Source organism: Anarrhichthys ocellatus, unplaced genomic scaffold, assembly GCF_004355925.1.
Source record: "Anarrhichthys ocellatus isolate YVR2014 unplaced genomic scaffold, GSC_Weel_1.0 scaffold9, whole genome shotgun sequence".
Classification (NCBI taxonomy): domain Eukaryota; kingdom Metazoa; phylum Chordata; class Actinopteri; order Perciformes; family Anarhichadidae; genus Anarrhichthys; species Anarrhichthys ocellatus.
This window is the reverse complement of record NW_022280039.1, coordinates 1893204-1910047: the sequence shown is the minus strand read 5'-3', so window position 1 is coordinate 1910047 and position 16844 is coordinate 1893204. Positions and strand designations below refer to the sequence as shown.

Below are 16844 nucleotides of genomic sequence, written 5' to 3'. Positions count from 1 at the left end.
GAGGTCTTTATGAGTGGGGAGAAGGATTTTGTATTGGATCCGTTGTGGGATGGGGAGCCAGTGGAGGTTCTGGAGAACAGGGGTGATGTGGTCGCGGGTGTGGGTGAGCAGGCGAGCAGCAGAGTTTTGGATGTACTGGAGTTTATTTAGGATTTTGGATGATGTGCCGTGAAGAATGCTGTTGCAGTAGTCAATTCTGGAGGTGATGAAGGCGTGGATCAGAGTTTCAGCAGCAGATGAGGAGAGTGATGGGCGGAGACGGGCTATGTTTTTTAAGTGGAAAAATGCAGTTCTGGTGATTTGTTTGACGTGGTGTTCAAAGGAGAGGTTGCTGTCGAACATGACTCCAAGGTTTCGGATGTGTGGGGAGGGAGACAGAGTGGAGTTGTCGATGGTGAGGCAGAAGTTGTGACTGGTTTCCCCGTCTGTTATTGAGATCATCTTATCTTGTCTTTGCCTTCTCTCTCCCTTCAGTTCTGTGGAGCAATCATGACGGAGCTGGATGCCTTACTACCCTTGGCAGCAGCCTGCAGGGACAGCTCTCTCCTGGAGGTGCGATCAAGCTTTGTGGAGGCATGTAGCCGGGCGGTGTTTGCCATGCTGCGCCGTTTGCAGGAGAGGGCCCTTGAGGTACCATCCTCTGCACCTCTGAGGAACCTGCCTGCTCTGCTGGCCACTTGCATGTATGTGCACCAACGACTGGAGCACTACCACGCCAGGCTGAAAGATTCAAATACTGCAGCTAAAGTGTAAGGAGAGGGTGTATGCAGGCGTGTCTGTGTGTGTTGGTGGGTGTTATGGCATGGGAGCGAAATAATATATTGGCTGCTATGCATAGATGTATGTGTTTGTTTTCCTACATCCTCTCTATCTGTCCCTCCATCCACTCCAGCATTCCTTGGATAAAATACAGAAATTGTTCTTGTTTATTGATTGAATCTTGTGACCCCAATGAATAAATTGAAATACAATTTGGGAGTCCCAAACTTTTACGTTACAGTTATGGCTGCCTTTCAAAAGGAACAACAACATTAAAGTTGAGCCGTGGGGAACATGTATGTCTGTGTGAGTGAGTGATGCTGACTGGCTGCACTAATCAGTAGAAACATGGAGATTAGTATCAATGGCAAATTAGGTTTTTACTGTCTATATTTTATAATCACAGCAGCAATACATAAATACATACTTCAAATATAATATACAAACCTACAGATGGTGACTGTAAAGGCCATTGGGCTATGTCAAAATGATGAGTCAGGCCTTGCTGCCAACATCCTCATCTTTAACATTACTCAATCATCTCCGAACCGCTGTCAATTTATCCACAATAACCTAATCAGACAGCTTGCTCAACAGATAATAAACTGAATTGCATTACAAACCGTTGTGCCACAGACTGAATCAGTGTATCACAACTCATTCCAGCTGCTCTGTTTGTATTGTCACGTGATTTTTTTATATAAATGTAGGTAGATTCCTTCTTTCAAAGTGTACAAGCCAAATTGTACATTTTAGATTACGAGGACCAGAAAGTAAAAAAAAAAAGAGTAGAAATGATTGGCAGGAGGTAATGACACCCATATTGTGTCTACAGCTGGTGAGTTTTTATGCCCCATAATACCCCCTTAACCTCTGCTCTCCACACATCCCCTTTTAAAGGCATCTCTGGTGCCCTCAGTGCTCCTGTTGTCCCACCTCTGGCCCTTTTCACCCCTCCACCTGCACTCTTATCGTGCCCCCTCCAGTCATAAAGCACTTCCTTCTCTCTACACTGGTTTTACACCTCCTGCACCCCTGTTAAAATCTTGCCTCTCTCTGGAAAGTATCAAGGCTGGCAGATTTAATGGATACGGAATGTCAAACTTAACTTCTAGAATAAATCATCAGTTCCTTCATGGAATCATCTCACCTCCTGTTTGTTTGATAGCTCCCTGAATATACAGTAATCAATTATGTGTCTGGATTACAGGATTGTGCCCTGTTGGATTCTTGACCCCAGCGGTCCCTTTCTTCTTTCTTCATATACCATATGCAGTATAGATTTTATATCTCCATTGCCGTTAAAGGTTTGTTTCTCTCCCCCATGCCCAGACCCCTGACCCTGCTGCCTATTCAGAAGTACCAGGATACAGTGGAGGCATTGAGAGATCAGCTGACCACCTACTGTATCCAGGTGTGTTCCACCTGCATTCTTCAAGACGCAGAGAGTCACCACTGGGCTGACCCCAAACCTTTCTACGAGGTAAAGTGTCATCACGTTTCCCTAAAAACTAGCAGGTTGAATTATTTTTCGCTCAAGACACCTAAAAAAAACTTACACCATGCTAAACTATTACAATAAAATATATTTAACTGTCTTCATAATCTTCTCTGGGTTAAAGTTTTTGACATTTAAGATGTATAAGCGGAGCCTGTTTGAGTATTACTTATTTACCCCCAAATCAAAAAGACTAACGCATAAAACATCTGCAGTATTGTCTGGTGTTGATTTCATTCCTTTCATTGTAAAAAGTGGAAATTCTAATGCCACGTGTCTTAGTCGACTTTTTTCTGTAGATTTGAGGAACTCTAGGAATTATACTCTGGAGCGTTCTCACTTCTTCTTTTCATTCCCACAATACACCTTTACCTCCCACTCTCCCGCTTCTAACCAATCCTTCTACTCAGAGCTCCCTGAGAACATCTGTGGCTTCCATGCTGCCCTGAGGGCTCCAGGGATTCAGCTGTCTGAAGTCTGTAGTCTACGCTGGGACTGTCTGGAAACAGCATAGGGCCTCTGAAACTCCCCTACCTTTATGCCCTTAAACCAATCTAAACCTGCTCTCTCTTTCATACGTTACCCTGCTTTTGCCTTTTTTCCCCCTTTGTTCCTCCCTCCTTCTCTGGGTCACTGGTGTCAGACAGACCTGCTGTGCGCAGGTGTGTGCTTTTGTTCAAGCATGCCTGTGTGCGTCTGTACAGATGAATGTACGTATGTGTGGGTGTGCAGCAGCATCTCAGGTTGTGCGTTTCATTTGGTGTTTATGTATGTATCTATGTTTTCATATCTATTTTATTTGTGTAGCATGCGGCTTCCTTCTCCTGGTTCCCTGGCCCTGTGTCTTTGCTCCTTTACAGCTCAGTGCAGCTCCATGAGAGACTCTTATTTTCTTTCTTTTTGTTATATTACATTGACCTGTAAAGGACACATGAATAGTTGTAAGCAGAGAACTATTTAATATGCTATAAAAACAACACACGAGGTCGTTAAGGCGATCAAAAGGAGTATGGAGCATGACCTTGGCTACCTTCCTTGTCAGGATTTTTGCCTTCAGAGCCAAATGCTGCATTTCATTTGAGAAAGAAAAAGCGGTTAAGAGTTTCCAATTTAATTCCAATCCTCAGTTCTCCCATCCCAGATTCAGTCCTCACTGCTGCCAGGCCATCATTTCGAATAGGAATTTGTTCGAAAATGACCTGGCTGGTTAAATCAAGTTTGACTTGAGTGAACGGTTTAAAAAGTCCAACCACACATATGGTTGTGGCTGCTCTTGTTTTGGATCCAACGTCTGTGTCCACAGGCGGGTATGGCTGCCTAATCCCGGACATAGAGCTCGGTCACGCTCCCCATCAACCACCGATCCCTAAATGACTGCCTCCAGGGGGGAGAGGAAGGAGAGAAGGAAAAAATGAGATAGATGAGGTGAAGTGGGAATAAAATGAAAAGGGACTCTGGGGCATGATAAGATTGAAGACAGTCGGAAGTTTTGGGTGTGTTGGTATCTCCGCCACACACGTTCGATCCGCTGGAGCCGTTTATTGTAGGAGGTTAAACAGGAGGAGTTTGGGCGAGGATAGTAATCTATTTTCCTTCATCAGTGCTTCCCCCTCTCTGTCTGTCTGTCTTTCTTTTTTCTAACTGTCACTTGTCTTTGCTCACTTTATTCAGTGAATTTCTCAATTTTTCCCCTTCTCTCTTTCTCTCTCTGTACATGTGAGCGTGGATGTGCGTGCAAGTGTGTGTTGTGATGTGTTCTCCAGTTCAGGACTTTAAAGTAGTCTAAAATCCCAGTGGGGGAAGAAACCCAGGTGCAGAGTGCAGGTGGCGTGACCACTAAGACATCCTGGTGTTGACAGACCTGTCTCTGTCTCCCTCTGTCTCCCCCTCTCTTTCTTCTCCTTCATGTTTTCTCTCTCACTCTCTTTCTATTACTCTATTGTTATCTTCCTCTCCTCTTGGTTTTCTCTGTTTTTGCTTCACTGTCAATATCCATATCACAATATATCTTCATCATCTGCAACCTGTCCCCCACCCCCCCTGCCATCCACCCCTTTCTTCCACAGGGTGAGCGCTGTTCTTTCTCGGTGCAGATGTGGTTCTACTTCCTGTGTGGGCTCCGTAGCGACCTGTGGGCGGTGCTCCCGGCAGAGACGGCCAAGGAGGTGCTCGGCCAGGTGTTGTCAGAGACTTTACAGCTGCTGGTGCAAAGATATGCCAGGGCCCGTCCTTCGTACAAGAGACACATGCAAATCAGGTACTCCATCACAGTGTTTGTCAAAGTTATTATGTGGGCACCTACTTTAAAAAAAATGACAAACCATCAAGTACCAATTCACAAGGCCTTATCTATAAACCGTGTGAAAAGTTCATTTAAATATAAATAAACATTCCTGACTATTTTGAATGCTATTTCTGCAATTCCACAACATATATGTTTGACGAATCACAGCTTAGTTATGCATGTGTTATTGAAAGCATATACAGGCGGAGCTAACAGGCTATCTTATTCTTTTCCTTTCCTTTAATCAGTTAAACTATTTACTAAAATCTCCTGCGTCCCACCTGTGGGTCCCGACCCAGGTTTTGGGATTGACTGCTCTATCATGTGCCATCCTGGCCTCAATTCTATTCATATCTTGTCACTCTTTGTAATACATTTTGGGCGACTAAAATTACAACATATAATAGGATGATAACTGAGAAAACAATCTCACCAGACAGTCAGTTGACTGTTGCTTTAGGGCTTCTCACTTGCGTTGGTTTATCGGCTGTGGTTCAAAGATTACTCTTGACCTTGGAAACAGTAGTTGAGAAAGTAATCTCGATGCTTAAAGTGCTTAGAAGAAACTGGAAATTGGTACAACTACAACTCCAAGTTGGCTAATTTCACTTGAGCTCCAGAATTGCTATTAAATGGACCTTGAGGTAAATTTTGTTTTCTCCATCACTGTTTGCGAGGTCAATTTTGTACTTTAAACCCCAGGAATGATATTGCTTTTCTATCAAAATAAAAAAAAAAACATCCTGACGATTGTCATGACTATAAATTGTATGTGTAGACCTCTGCTTTTATGTTTTAACTTTATGATTCTCTCATTACCTTTCTCACATGTATTTGTATAGCCAACATGAATTAATGAATGATTATAGGCTTGGCTATACATAATGGAATGATGGAATGCTAAATTACATCAGAAGTCCTAGAGAGAGCCCTACATGGTTTAACCTCTCTCACTGTTAGCCTAGTTTCACTCAGCTCCTGTGGGTCCAATGTTGGAGGTGGTCTGACGGAGTGTTAGCGCGTCATAGGCCCACTCCTTGTACAGGCTCAGGGGATTATTTTCTTCATCCTCTTCCTCCTCCCAATAGCTGAACTAAGACAATGAACAGGCTAAACTGTGACACATGGTAAGAGGAGGAAAGAGTGACAAAGATGAAGTGCATTATACATGTGTAGCACCGCAGGATGTCAACACATACAGCCAGGTTTATGTTGCTTCGGAAATGCATGCGTTTCTAGAGGGACATTTGTAAAGTGTAAGGCGAGCCTGAACAGATGGCTTTTCAAAGTTTCCAGTGTGTGTAGCACTCACATGGGTACTCTTACGCTGCCTCACCTCACCTGTATCGGCACATCTCTGTGTGTCTAATAACAATTTAGGCCATGGGAAGAGCGACCATAAGGAGATGAGAGATGATGAGCAGCTCTCCGCGACCAATTGAGGAAACAGATTTAGGGGCTATAAATGTAAAAGACTTTTATTGTGAAATTCAAAGCCCATTGTATACTTAACTTTCCAACAGTAAAATCCCCAGGAGGTTCTGTTATCTGACTGGCTGTGCAATGAGGCTGTTAGTTCATGATGTATTGTTGTTACGCAGTCTTTGAAGACAGGGATTTTGCTTTCAGTGCCTTTCTCTTTCTCTTTGTGTGTTCTTCTCACATATTCCCACACATCTCTTTTCCGTTTTCATCTATACATTCACCTTTTCTGTTTCCTTACTCTGTGTCTAAGATGTGACATTACAGCATTGTTGCTATATGTGGAGCAGCTGATGTGGAGTGTGTGTAAAAGTCCCGAGGCCTTGGTGCGCTCCAGTCCTTCTACAGCAATTGCCATAATAGCGGGCAGATCAGACTGGCTGTACCAAATCCACAGCCTGTGTGACCAACTTCTGACAGTCCTTGTCATTGTCACTGCACCTCTATCTTCGCTGTATAGGTTGGTATGCACAGTATATTTTTGTTATCCAACCGTAAGTTAGATTCTTTCAGTTAAAGATGAATTGTTCAAAATTACCATTTGTGATCTGAATTCCTTCAGGATATTTATGAATAATCCTGCGAAAGAATCCACGCCACATCAGCCTGACAGTGATGTTGTCCACTGGCTGAATGCTATCAACCCTGACCTGTTCTCAGAGCAGGCCATACGGTATGTAAAATACACCCATCGTACCATCCATCACCTATCATACAGTAAGTATGCATTAGCAAGTTCACACACAAACTCGCATACACACACACTCTGGTATGCTAAGCCAACGCACACACCTCCACCCACTGTATAGAGAACCATATGTGCGTGTGTGAGTTATGTGTGGATATATTACCACACTTAGCCGTTGCTCAGGGCTTTAAGCTAGAGTTGCTGTGGTAATATAACACAGATGCAAGCTGAGAAAGAAAAAAATAATAAATAAACTACTGTAGCTGCTAACACTGATTTTGTTTATGTTGATGGTTGCTGAGGGCTTTACACATGAGGCGTCAACAGGGTACACTGTGATGTGTGTGAATGTGTACATGCATGCATACACGTGTACATGTGTGTACGGTTACTGTTATGACCTCCAAGGTGCAGTCAATCACCCCCCCACCCCCCCCACCCCTGATTCCAATCTCCTCCCCTCTCATCTCCCTCACTGCCAAAAGGTGATGTCATGCGTGCTGATGGAGCACAAATCAAACTCTCATGCTCCTAAGTATTGGAGAGCTGAAATTAGTTTATTTTTATGACCTCTTTATTTCTTTGCTCCCACCTCCTCCTGCATTCAGGGGACCAGGGGGCCCGCCAGTTCCACAGGTCCTCATCCAGTCTTTGGCCTCTGTGGCCACATCTCTCCGCAGCCCATTAAAATAAAACCCATTGTTATGGTTATTAAATAAAACAATAATGAAACCATAACGCACATAAATTAATCATCCAGCATTACAGGCTATAAAGAAAGTATCTGAAGTTATGTTTTCTGGCCGTATGTTTCTGAATTCACACACTCATGCATCTTTCTTCTTGCCTTTGTGTGTGTGTGTGTGTGTGTGTCTTGGTTCTGTAAGCTGACCCTGTGCTGTAGCCGGGTAGATTTATCAGAGCAGTTAAAAGAGGATTTCTTCTGGATTTGCGGTCCTAGTGACATCATATATTGCAGTGTCAGATTGAGGCACAGTTTTCCTCAGTCAAGCAGCAGGGCGCACCCTGCTCTGGCTTTCAAATGAAATGTTTAATTTCTGGGCAGACACCCCCTGCTTTCCCTCCCACCTCCTCGCTCTTTAGAAAAACTCTGTCCATTCCTTCCATTAGATTTTATTGAGATGTATAAAGTAATATGCAGGCACACACAAATTCGGCATGCCCTCACACTTGCACACATACATAACCACAAGCACAGGCTCTGAAGGGTGCACGCACACACACGCACGCACACACACACACCAAGGATACGGCTCATTACCCACAGCTGGCTGCAGCCTCTTGGTTATACAAAAGATGTAGGAGGGGGGTACTGCTGTATATTCATGTATTTGGCTGTCTCCCAAATGTTAATTTGGTTTTAGCTGGCCGAGATTAGAGCTAATTCCTTCCCAGTGCACACTATAAGTAATCGAGAGTTAAGGCATTTGCAGACTAAGCTCATATCAGGAGTGAGTGACACAGAGGGAAGTTACCATTGTAGCATAAACACTATTTCTTCCCAGATTGTCATCCGAGACAACTGTGATTTCAGTCGCTTGTCTTTCACTTGTGAAGCTTTTCCCTCCTTGCTAAATGGACTGCTATCTGTATACTCACCTGACACTGCAGAACTGTCAACTTTGTTTTCCTTCTTTCCGCTCTCAGAGACGGCCTTATGGGCCAGGCGGCCTCTGCATGTCAGCTGAGGCTGCTGAACTCTGACCCAGGATGCAATCCCAGGTTGCTACTGCGAATGCTGCTTTACAAAGACTGTCACCTGCCCAGAATTCTCCTGGAAAACTCGCGTAAGTCAGTTTTTTAGGTGTACAGGGATTGGTATGTGTTAATGGATGATGGGAACAGTGTCTGTGTGTATGTGTGCTGTACATGCTGAGCTGTCATTCCTTGAGCCACTTTCATTAATTCTTTAATATTTTTATAACACTGGACCCACAGAGTCGTTCCCGCAGGGGCCATGTGTGGGTTGATGTTTACCAATCTCTTAATTATGGTGCTGTAAGATCCTTAAGCGAGTTATACAGACCTTAGATGAGCTCTATCCATTTTATGAAGTTATCATCAGCATCTTTGCCATCATCATCATTTTCACCTTGGTCACCATCATCACTAAATCAATAGAGAGCAGTAATAAACACAAAACAGGCCCAGGCGGAGCACACACGCTGACCTTTAAAGATTTTCCCTTCGTTCTTCTCCCCTCCACACCGGCAACAGTCTAACCTTTAAAGACTGTTGTGCACTCGCACATTAATTCACATTATAGCGACCTCATTAATAACAACTCTCACTGTCTCGTTCTCCCGCTCGGTCTGAGTCTGGCTCAGAAGCTCTGCAATGCTTCTCCCCGCACGTTGCCGTAAATCAACGCTAGAAGCGCTGACTCTCGCGTGTTATCACGGTGACGGGCTAATTAACCAGGAAGCAGACAGACAGAAGGAACAGCTTGCTTGAACGCACTCACACAAGCCGTCGCATTTCCCTATACATTTATTTGGCGGAGTGGTTTTATGGTACTCTATTCATTAGGAGTTGAACTTACTAATAGATAATACAGTGAGTCACAAACTGCCTCAATTGGACTCTGTTCTATCTAATTGAATTATTGTTGTTACAGTAATTGCTAAAGTCAGCTGCTGTTGAAACATTGGGACAGTATTTCTTCACTAGCACTTTTTCAATTGTGTCGTTGCTCTGTGGCCTATTTTAAAATACAGCGAATCTGCCTAATAAAAGCAAACTAACCTGCTCCAGAGCTAGCTAGCAAACTGAATGACCTAGCCATTGTCTGACAATTTGAAAATGTAACTATTGCAGACGGATAACACCTCCTCCACATTTACAATACAATACACTACAATAATGATGCACAACTCACTCTCAATCAGAAGATATGCTACTTCAGGTACACACACACACACACACACAAACCCACACACAGCCCTTTTTATTATCATCAGCATGTCTGCTTCCAATTACAGAGGTTTGCAGAGAGGGCCCTTGTGACTAGTTGACTGGTTGTCCGGAAGATAAACAGGTGTTTGTATTGGCTTTGTATCAAGGTTGGATAAGCTTAGAGACGGAGAGCGAGGGAAAGACAGCGTGGGAAAAAAAAAAAAAAAAAAAAAAAGTAATCGAGAAATCGACTTAGAAACAAAAACCCACTGGAATTATTGTGTGCTGCAGAAGTAGTGGAAACTCCACAGAGATGTGCCGGCACACTGTCATCAGTTTTTCTGAAGCCATCTGCTGCCCCATAATAGGATCATTATTAAGAGGCACCTAGTTAACCTGCCATGCTCTCCAGCACCCCAAGTGGAAATCAATGTTAGTCACCTCGTTTTCCTTGGAACTTTGCAGCCACAGCAATAATATCCAGAACACTTTCTCTGCGTTTTAAGGACCAAATACCAGACAGGGAGAGAACAAGATGCCGTCTTAACCCACATTATGTTGCATAACAGACTGATTGTAGGTCAGGTTGGTTGACCACATTTGAGTGTCTGTGTTATTGTGAAAGAAAAGGAGAGAGACGTAGAGGGACAGAGATAGAGGATGAGTCTCATCTGGACCTTGAGTGTGGTGGCAGTGTTTCCTACCTGCCCTCTAATCAAAGTGGATGTTATTACTGTCCCTGTAATGCAGGAGTTAATTTAGCCCTGTTATTTTAAAATAGTCCAGCATTAGTCAGAAGGAAGCTGCGCTGCCCTCCATCACAGCGCCCCCTCATTGACTGCTGCTTGCATACACTCTCCTATTCAAATATCCGTCATCTCCCACACAGCAGACTGACAGACCGCTGGATGTCTGCCACCTCTGGAGCAACGGGCCTTTCCTCAGCAACCCCTGTCAACTTAACACACACACACTTGTAAGCGCACAAAACACATATATAGACATCCATATGGTTTACACAAACACACACCTCCATCCTCAGCCCTCTGCTCAGACAGCAACCCCCACAAGGACATCCTGTCAAAACCTCTTCCTTTTCACTTCCTGTCTCCATGTGCTGCAGCGCCTTTGAAATCGGTTTCTTTCTCTGTTTTTTTTTTTTTTCTGGTCTGTTTTTTTTTATCTCCATCTAACACAGATGGAGGGTTTTTCTTCCCCTTCTATTTCACAATGCCTTTTGTTCACCCTTTCTGTTAACATGTGTCAGGTTGGGCAGCCTTGACATTTTCCAATGTGTTTTTGTGCGAAGAAATCAAGATGCTGTTTCATAGGATAGGGTTTTATATCTTTCACTCCCTACCTCCATAAGGTTTATATCTTCTGAATCGTAATTCAAAAAACATTCTGATCTTACACTCACCTACACACACCCTAACTGAGACCATATGTGCATATGAGTAAGCCTCTTCATCTCTTTGTGTATCCTGTTGATTGTGTCTGCGTGACAAGTGTTCATGAATATCCAGATTCCATAAATTCTTTGACATTTTGATTGCCCACACATTTATTTGTATTGTGCCCGGAAGTGTCTCACTGACTCAGACTGACTCTTTTCTTCTCAGATTTTTGCCAAGAGAGCTGCTTAGGGGTGTCTGCAGAGAGCTGCAAGGCAGGCGATGACTTAAAAGTCGCATTGTTCAACCTCTTCAGTTGCCTGAATAATGTTCCCAAGGCCTTGACTCAGATCCTTCAACCATACCTGGAAAGGTCACACATTTGGGAACATCTGTACACACTGGCAGGTAAAGTAGCAACCAGCTGCTGCATAATGTTGTGATTCAGGAGTCCTTACAGATGATTGACTATGACTAATTAATTATAGTACTGCGCTACCTTACATCGTGTGATTTAAAATGAAATACTGTTTTCATGTTATTAGAAATTAAACACTAAATGTTATTAAATAGCATGTTTATTTGTTGTGACCAAAAATGCGTTTTTACTCCATGAGAGCAACTTTAATGTCATTTTACAAAAGTATTTTCATAGCTCATTAGCTCATTGTGATTTGGATCATAGGGCAGTGTTCTGTTTATTTTCTGTTCTTCACTATGAAGTAATGATAAAATATCAAGTCAGGATCATTCTCACTTTAAAATTAATTGGAAAACAGATTTTTACATTTTCTCAAAATGTATTAGATATGTTTCTAAATACAAGAGTAAAGCTGCCCACAGATAATATGAAATAAATATTAAAATGTTTATGAGAAAATATAATCCAGGTCAGTGTTGACATTGCATGCACGTGTACTGAAGCATGACTTTAATATACTGTCACACAGACGGCAATTACTCCCCGACTTTTCCTTTCTTTCCGCCTCTCTCTGGTACAAGCTTTGATACAGAGCTTAATCAGAACCCCTGTTGAGTATGGAGCCCTTTTTGGTGGTGATTTTTATATCCTGGGTGAGTGGTAATTATTGTAGCATAAATTAGGGTGATTGGAGAAGAGTATTTGGATGAAGACAGAGCAGGGGAGGGGTCGACAGAGGGGAAGAACAGAAAGGAGATAGAGTGAGCCAGAGAGAAATTCTGAAAGTCATCCATTCATCATTTATCCTCACAGTGTAATTAGGTTAATTATTGGACTCTGCCAAATCTTTGTATTATAACTTTGGTTACAGGATACCCCTAGTGCCATTTCTATTTAAACTGTTCACTGAGTTAACTTTCATAGATTACGTCGAGAGTTTCACTATTTCTCCACTTACACTGGTGTTTCATCACATGGTAGCAGTTGTTTTCGAATCAATACACCAGTCAATACGGTAGCGGGCGGTATAAAGTCTGAGAACCAAGTGACTTTGAAAAATAGGTCTAGGTCTCACCTGCCACCGAGCGCATCTCCTTCGAAAAGCTATATCATTTTCTGTTCCGCTCTCCTCTTTTTCTGTGGGTCTGAGGTCACACATTTGTTAAACGTCCCTGGAGATTTCAGTGCACTTCCAGTGCCTTCAGAGCACTATATCTCTCTGTCGTAGCCTTTGGTTTTACAGCTGAAGCTGTAGGAAGTTTATGGGTGCCATACAACTTCACGCCGTAGCTGCTCTGCTATCAATATGAGCGGGATATGAAAGGGCAAAGCGACGGAAGACATAGTGCACCTGGAGAAGGTATTACGATTTCTAGTGTCAGGCCACCTCGGTTTGATCGAGAACATCTGAATTCAAGTTGACATTACTCGATTATTGCGCAGATATTTCTCTGTATTGTCTCTGTATTTTCTCATTGTTTGAAAAAGTATGTGACGCAGACTGAGTGCGCTATAACTAGGAGGACTATTATGTAACCCACTCTAATTTGGTAGCAATCATAAAATTTAATCTACCCTTCATTTTTATGTCAATAATATGGCATGTCTGCTGGTCTTTGACAAGTTTACAAGTTCAAACCTTTTGTGATTTAAGACCTAGTACGGTGATAAAACTGTATTTTAATAGAATAGTATTAAATGTTAGTATGAGGCCTCATTTTTCATTATGTACTGAGAGACGTCTTTGTACTGCATGACTACTTTTAAAATAATTAAAGAGTTTTTCGTGCAACATGTCTGCTTAATAAATTCAACTGGACATCATTTTCTGCAGTTGATTACTCTTCATTCTCTAAAGTACCTAGTCGGTCTGTCAGATGGCACATGTACCATTGTCGGACACAGTTAAAAAAACTGCATCACACTGAATTTAGTTAACTTGGTAAAGCAGAACATTTCCATGGCAAAGTTGTAACTCTAAATGAGTCAATATAATCTGTGTCATCTGGGTTTCTTCTACTTCATTGGCTTCCGGCTGTATGAAGGCTTCAGTCCTTCATACAGACGACACAATATCAGCCTGATTGTAGCCTGCCCGATCATTTTATCCCGTGTAATGTGTCATAGTGGACGACAACCGACGTTACATCTGGGGCCCCTCACGAGAGACTTGGATTCTACGATTTTTTTTACTTTCACACCATGTTCCCTCACGTCTGTGACTTTGACCAATACACGCACAACTGTAAACATGGCAAAGCGAAGGAGTAATGGTGCTGCTAGGTGGAACTGTGAAATTCCACAGCCAGCATCATACACTCCGCCATTGTTTGTTACCAGTCTTGTTACTGGATGTTGGTTCCTAGCACCTCTTTTCTGATTTGTTGAGGACCAGCATGTTGTCTGTCATGTCTCTCGGCCAAGTCTTAGCAAGTGTTTATTACTCTACAATTAATCTGACACAGTGACCATCGTGACAGCAAAAATATTGTGTAGTCTGAACCCGGCATATCATTAATTTGTTCATGTACGATTCAGCTTAATGCCTTTATTTTTTTTTCCAATTGAGTCTAAAAATCAACGATACATACATTATACAATTAGTATAGTCTTAAGTCTTCAATGTGATGCTCTTTCAGCCACCCTTCTTTAATTACTGCTTTCTTTTGCCGTTTTTGTCAGACACAACACAGGCTGTACCTGTTGTGATCAGCTGTGTGCGGTCGATAGTCACCAAGTCAACCAACAGCCTCTTGGTGCACCTGGTCTCCATGGTCGTGGGTTGGCAGACCACAGAGGAGCCCAGTGGAGCCTCGTTTAAGCAGAATGTACCAGAGAGCGTCCTGGCTAAAATACCCAAGGAGTGGAACTACACACCACTGGAAGCACAGGGAAAGGAGACTGCCACTAAGAGTACGCACAAACTATGTGTCACATTTTCAAGTGAGGTTCAAGACATTGTAGGGTTGTTTTCCAAAACTAACATTTCTTTTTTCTTCCAGCTGTCATATCCGTAATCATTCAAGCCTTGTCCTTCATTTTCACCAATCTGCCCTTGGCCGTAGCGTCCATGCCTCTCCCCATCCGCTTCCTCTTCCAAGTGGCAGAGAAGCACCTCTCCCAGCATGCCCGGCAGCTGCGCTTAATGGGCCTGTTACTCTGGGCCCTGTTAGGCTGTCTGATCCAGGGCCTGGAGGACTCAGACACACTAGAACAGATCAGTGGTCTGGCACTGGACCGTGGCGTAAAGGAACCCCTGTACCTACTGGCTGAGTGCCTACAGGCTACCATGGGCATTCAACAGAAGGTAAGGCCTAATGTTAATGTAACACAAATTAGTAATAACAAAACTATCTATTTTAATAAGTAGGAAGTCTGTTTTCAATTTAGGGTAAGGTAGTGTACTGGCTGAAACTGCTTACTTATATATACAGTATATGTGTGTGTTTAAAAACCCAAATACCTTGGTTTCATCATATTCATAGTTGATTTAATGTGTGCCATTAACTCATCTGACGTTTACTTATTTACCTTAATGATCTGCTGTTTGTCTGACAGGGTGTTCCCAAACCTACAGTGCAAAAAGTGCTGCAGGCTCTGGAGGAAAAAAGACCCAAGTGGACAAACATGCAGCTGCAGAAGGCCCGGAAGCTCTGCTCAGACAGGTGAGAGATCCACTGCAGGCATGTAGCTACAGGTCAAGGTCAGAATGGTATTGATGGAGTTTATATTGGTGTTTTCATGCATACAGGAAAGTGCTATATATATATCCATCATAAGTCCCAATTGGTATTGATTATTCATGTGCACCTTCAACAAAAAATTAAGTATAATTTCATTCAGATCATTTTGATCGTAACACAGCTTTTTATGAAATTAATTTCCCAGAACATCATTTTAGTGATTTATCAATAATAAGATGGAGGTCGAGGGTTGATACTCTGATGAAGGAGGTGGTTCAAACTTATCTCACTGACTGATGGCGTAGTCAGCTACTTGACATTCAATATAGATACTGAATAAACCAGTGAAAAAGAATGCAGCTTAGATATGCTTTTTTTAATTGAGCATTCCAATTCTGATGTATCGTATCATCGAGATCATTTTTCATTGAAAAGCTTCATGAGTAAGATCAATGAACCTCAGATTTGTTTGTGGTGGTAAATGATGGACATGTCGTCCGACTGAGCGGACTGCAGGCTGGAGTGATGGGAAAATAGCTTTCACTTTGGGCTGATCTGTGACCTTTGGCTCGCCGTTTTGTAGCTTGTTCCCAGAAATTGCGCCTCTGGTTGCTCACTTCATCATAACAAACTTTGGATACATCCATCCTCATAAAAAGGGGATTCAGCGTCGTAACACGACATGTACAATTAAAAAAACAAAAAGTAGAATGAAATGAAAAACAGTGAGTTGATCATGGCCAGTTCTCGGAAATGCTGTCTGCTTTAGTAACAGGAAGAAGGGACGAGATGGGGTGGGGGGGGAAGAGAAAGAAGAGAGAGGTGGGGAGGGGGTTGAGAGGAAAAGTGAAAGAAGAGTGATTATGTATCACCTGTCGGAGGCATTCACTGGGATCATTACTATTCATTAAACTAACCTTCACAGGGAAGTGACGCCTGGCTTGTAAACAATCAGAATACAGTGTCAGAGAGAGAGAGAGAGAGAGAGAGAGAGAGAGTGAGTGTAATAACTCCAAAAACAACTGGCACTCAACTTACTGGCATCTCACTCATGTACACACACACACACACACACACACACACACACACACACACACACGGAGTAAACCCCTCAAAAAAAGAACATTTGCCCCCTTTTGAGCCCTTCCCTCATCCCACTTTCCCTCCTTCCTTTCGCAATAGCAACCCCCCCCTCCCCACGCCACCCACCTTGTCTTTGCAAAGTAATTTGTAGAGGAGAAGATTATTGTTCTCCATCATGGTGACCCTGGCTGGGCTGACGGGATGCATACACAGATGAAGATGAATGCAGTTATTCCTTGGCGGAGGTCTGCCTCTTTCAGGGCACATTGGCCCTAATGACATGATTGATAGGCTGTCCCAAATCCGGAGGGGCCCTCATTAATCACCCCGCTGACTGAATCCAATCATCTGCTTCACCTGCACAGTGATGGACAGGAAAGGATACAGCGCAGGTGCTGACACGGATGCACAGCCACCATCGCAGACAACACCAACGCCGGGCCGCCAGGCAAAAGAATGAGGCAATGTACATGGACGAGAGGGGACTCCTCTTCCTTTGCCACTCTCAATGTCAAGCAGCCAATGGCTGGCTGACAGGCGACACCGTTTCTGCCACCTTATAATTACAAAGGGGAAGAGAGAGAGAGAGAGAGAGAGAGAGAGAGAGAGAGAGAGAGAGAGAGAGAGAGAGAGAGA

At 43.1% G+C, this 16844-nt stretch overlaps 1 protein-coding gene across 4 annotated transcripts in view; it reads left to right on the top strand.

The window, feature by feature from the left end:
- kiaa0825 (KIAA0825 ortholog) overlaps positions 1–16844 on the top strand; it is a 109360-nt gene that overhangs the window by 28778 nt on the left and 63738 nt on the right. For 3 of the 4 annotated variants that reach the window (XM_031848863.1, XM_031848861.1, XM_031848865.1), the window contains exons 10-19: positions 475–749; positions 2092–2242; positions 4324–4514; positions 6277–6483; positions 6586–6696; positions 8380–8519; positions 11250–11429; positions 14125–14355; positions 14445–14749; positions 15001–15107. In XM_031848863.1, the coding sequence (XP_031704723.1) occupies positions 475–749; positions 2092–2242; positions 4324–4514; positions 6277–6483; positions 6586–6696; positions 8380–8519; positions 11250–11429; positions 14125–14355; positions 14445–14749; positions 15001–15107 (1898 nt within the window). Of the gene's footprint in view, positions 1–474; positions 750–2091; positions 2243–4323; positions 4515–6276; positions 6484–6585; positions 6697–8379; positions 8520–11249; positions 11430–14124; positions 14356–14444; positions 14750–15000; positions 15108–16573; positions 16791–16844 lie in introns of those variants that run through there. The other variant, XM_031848864.1, reaches the window with a different exon arrangement.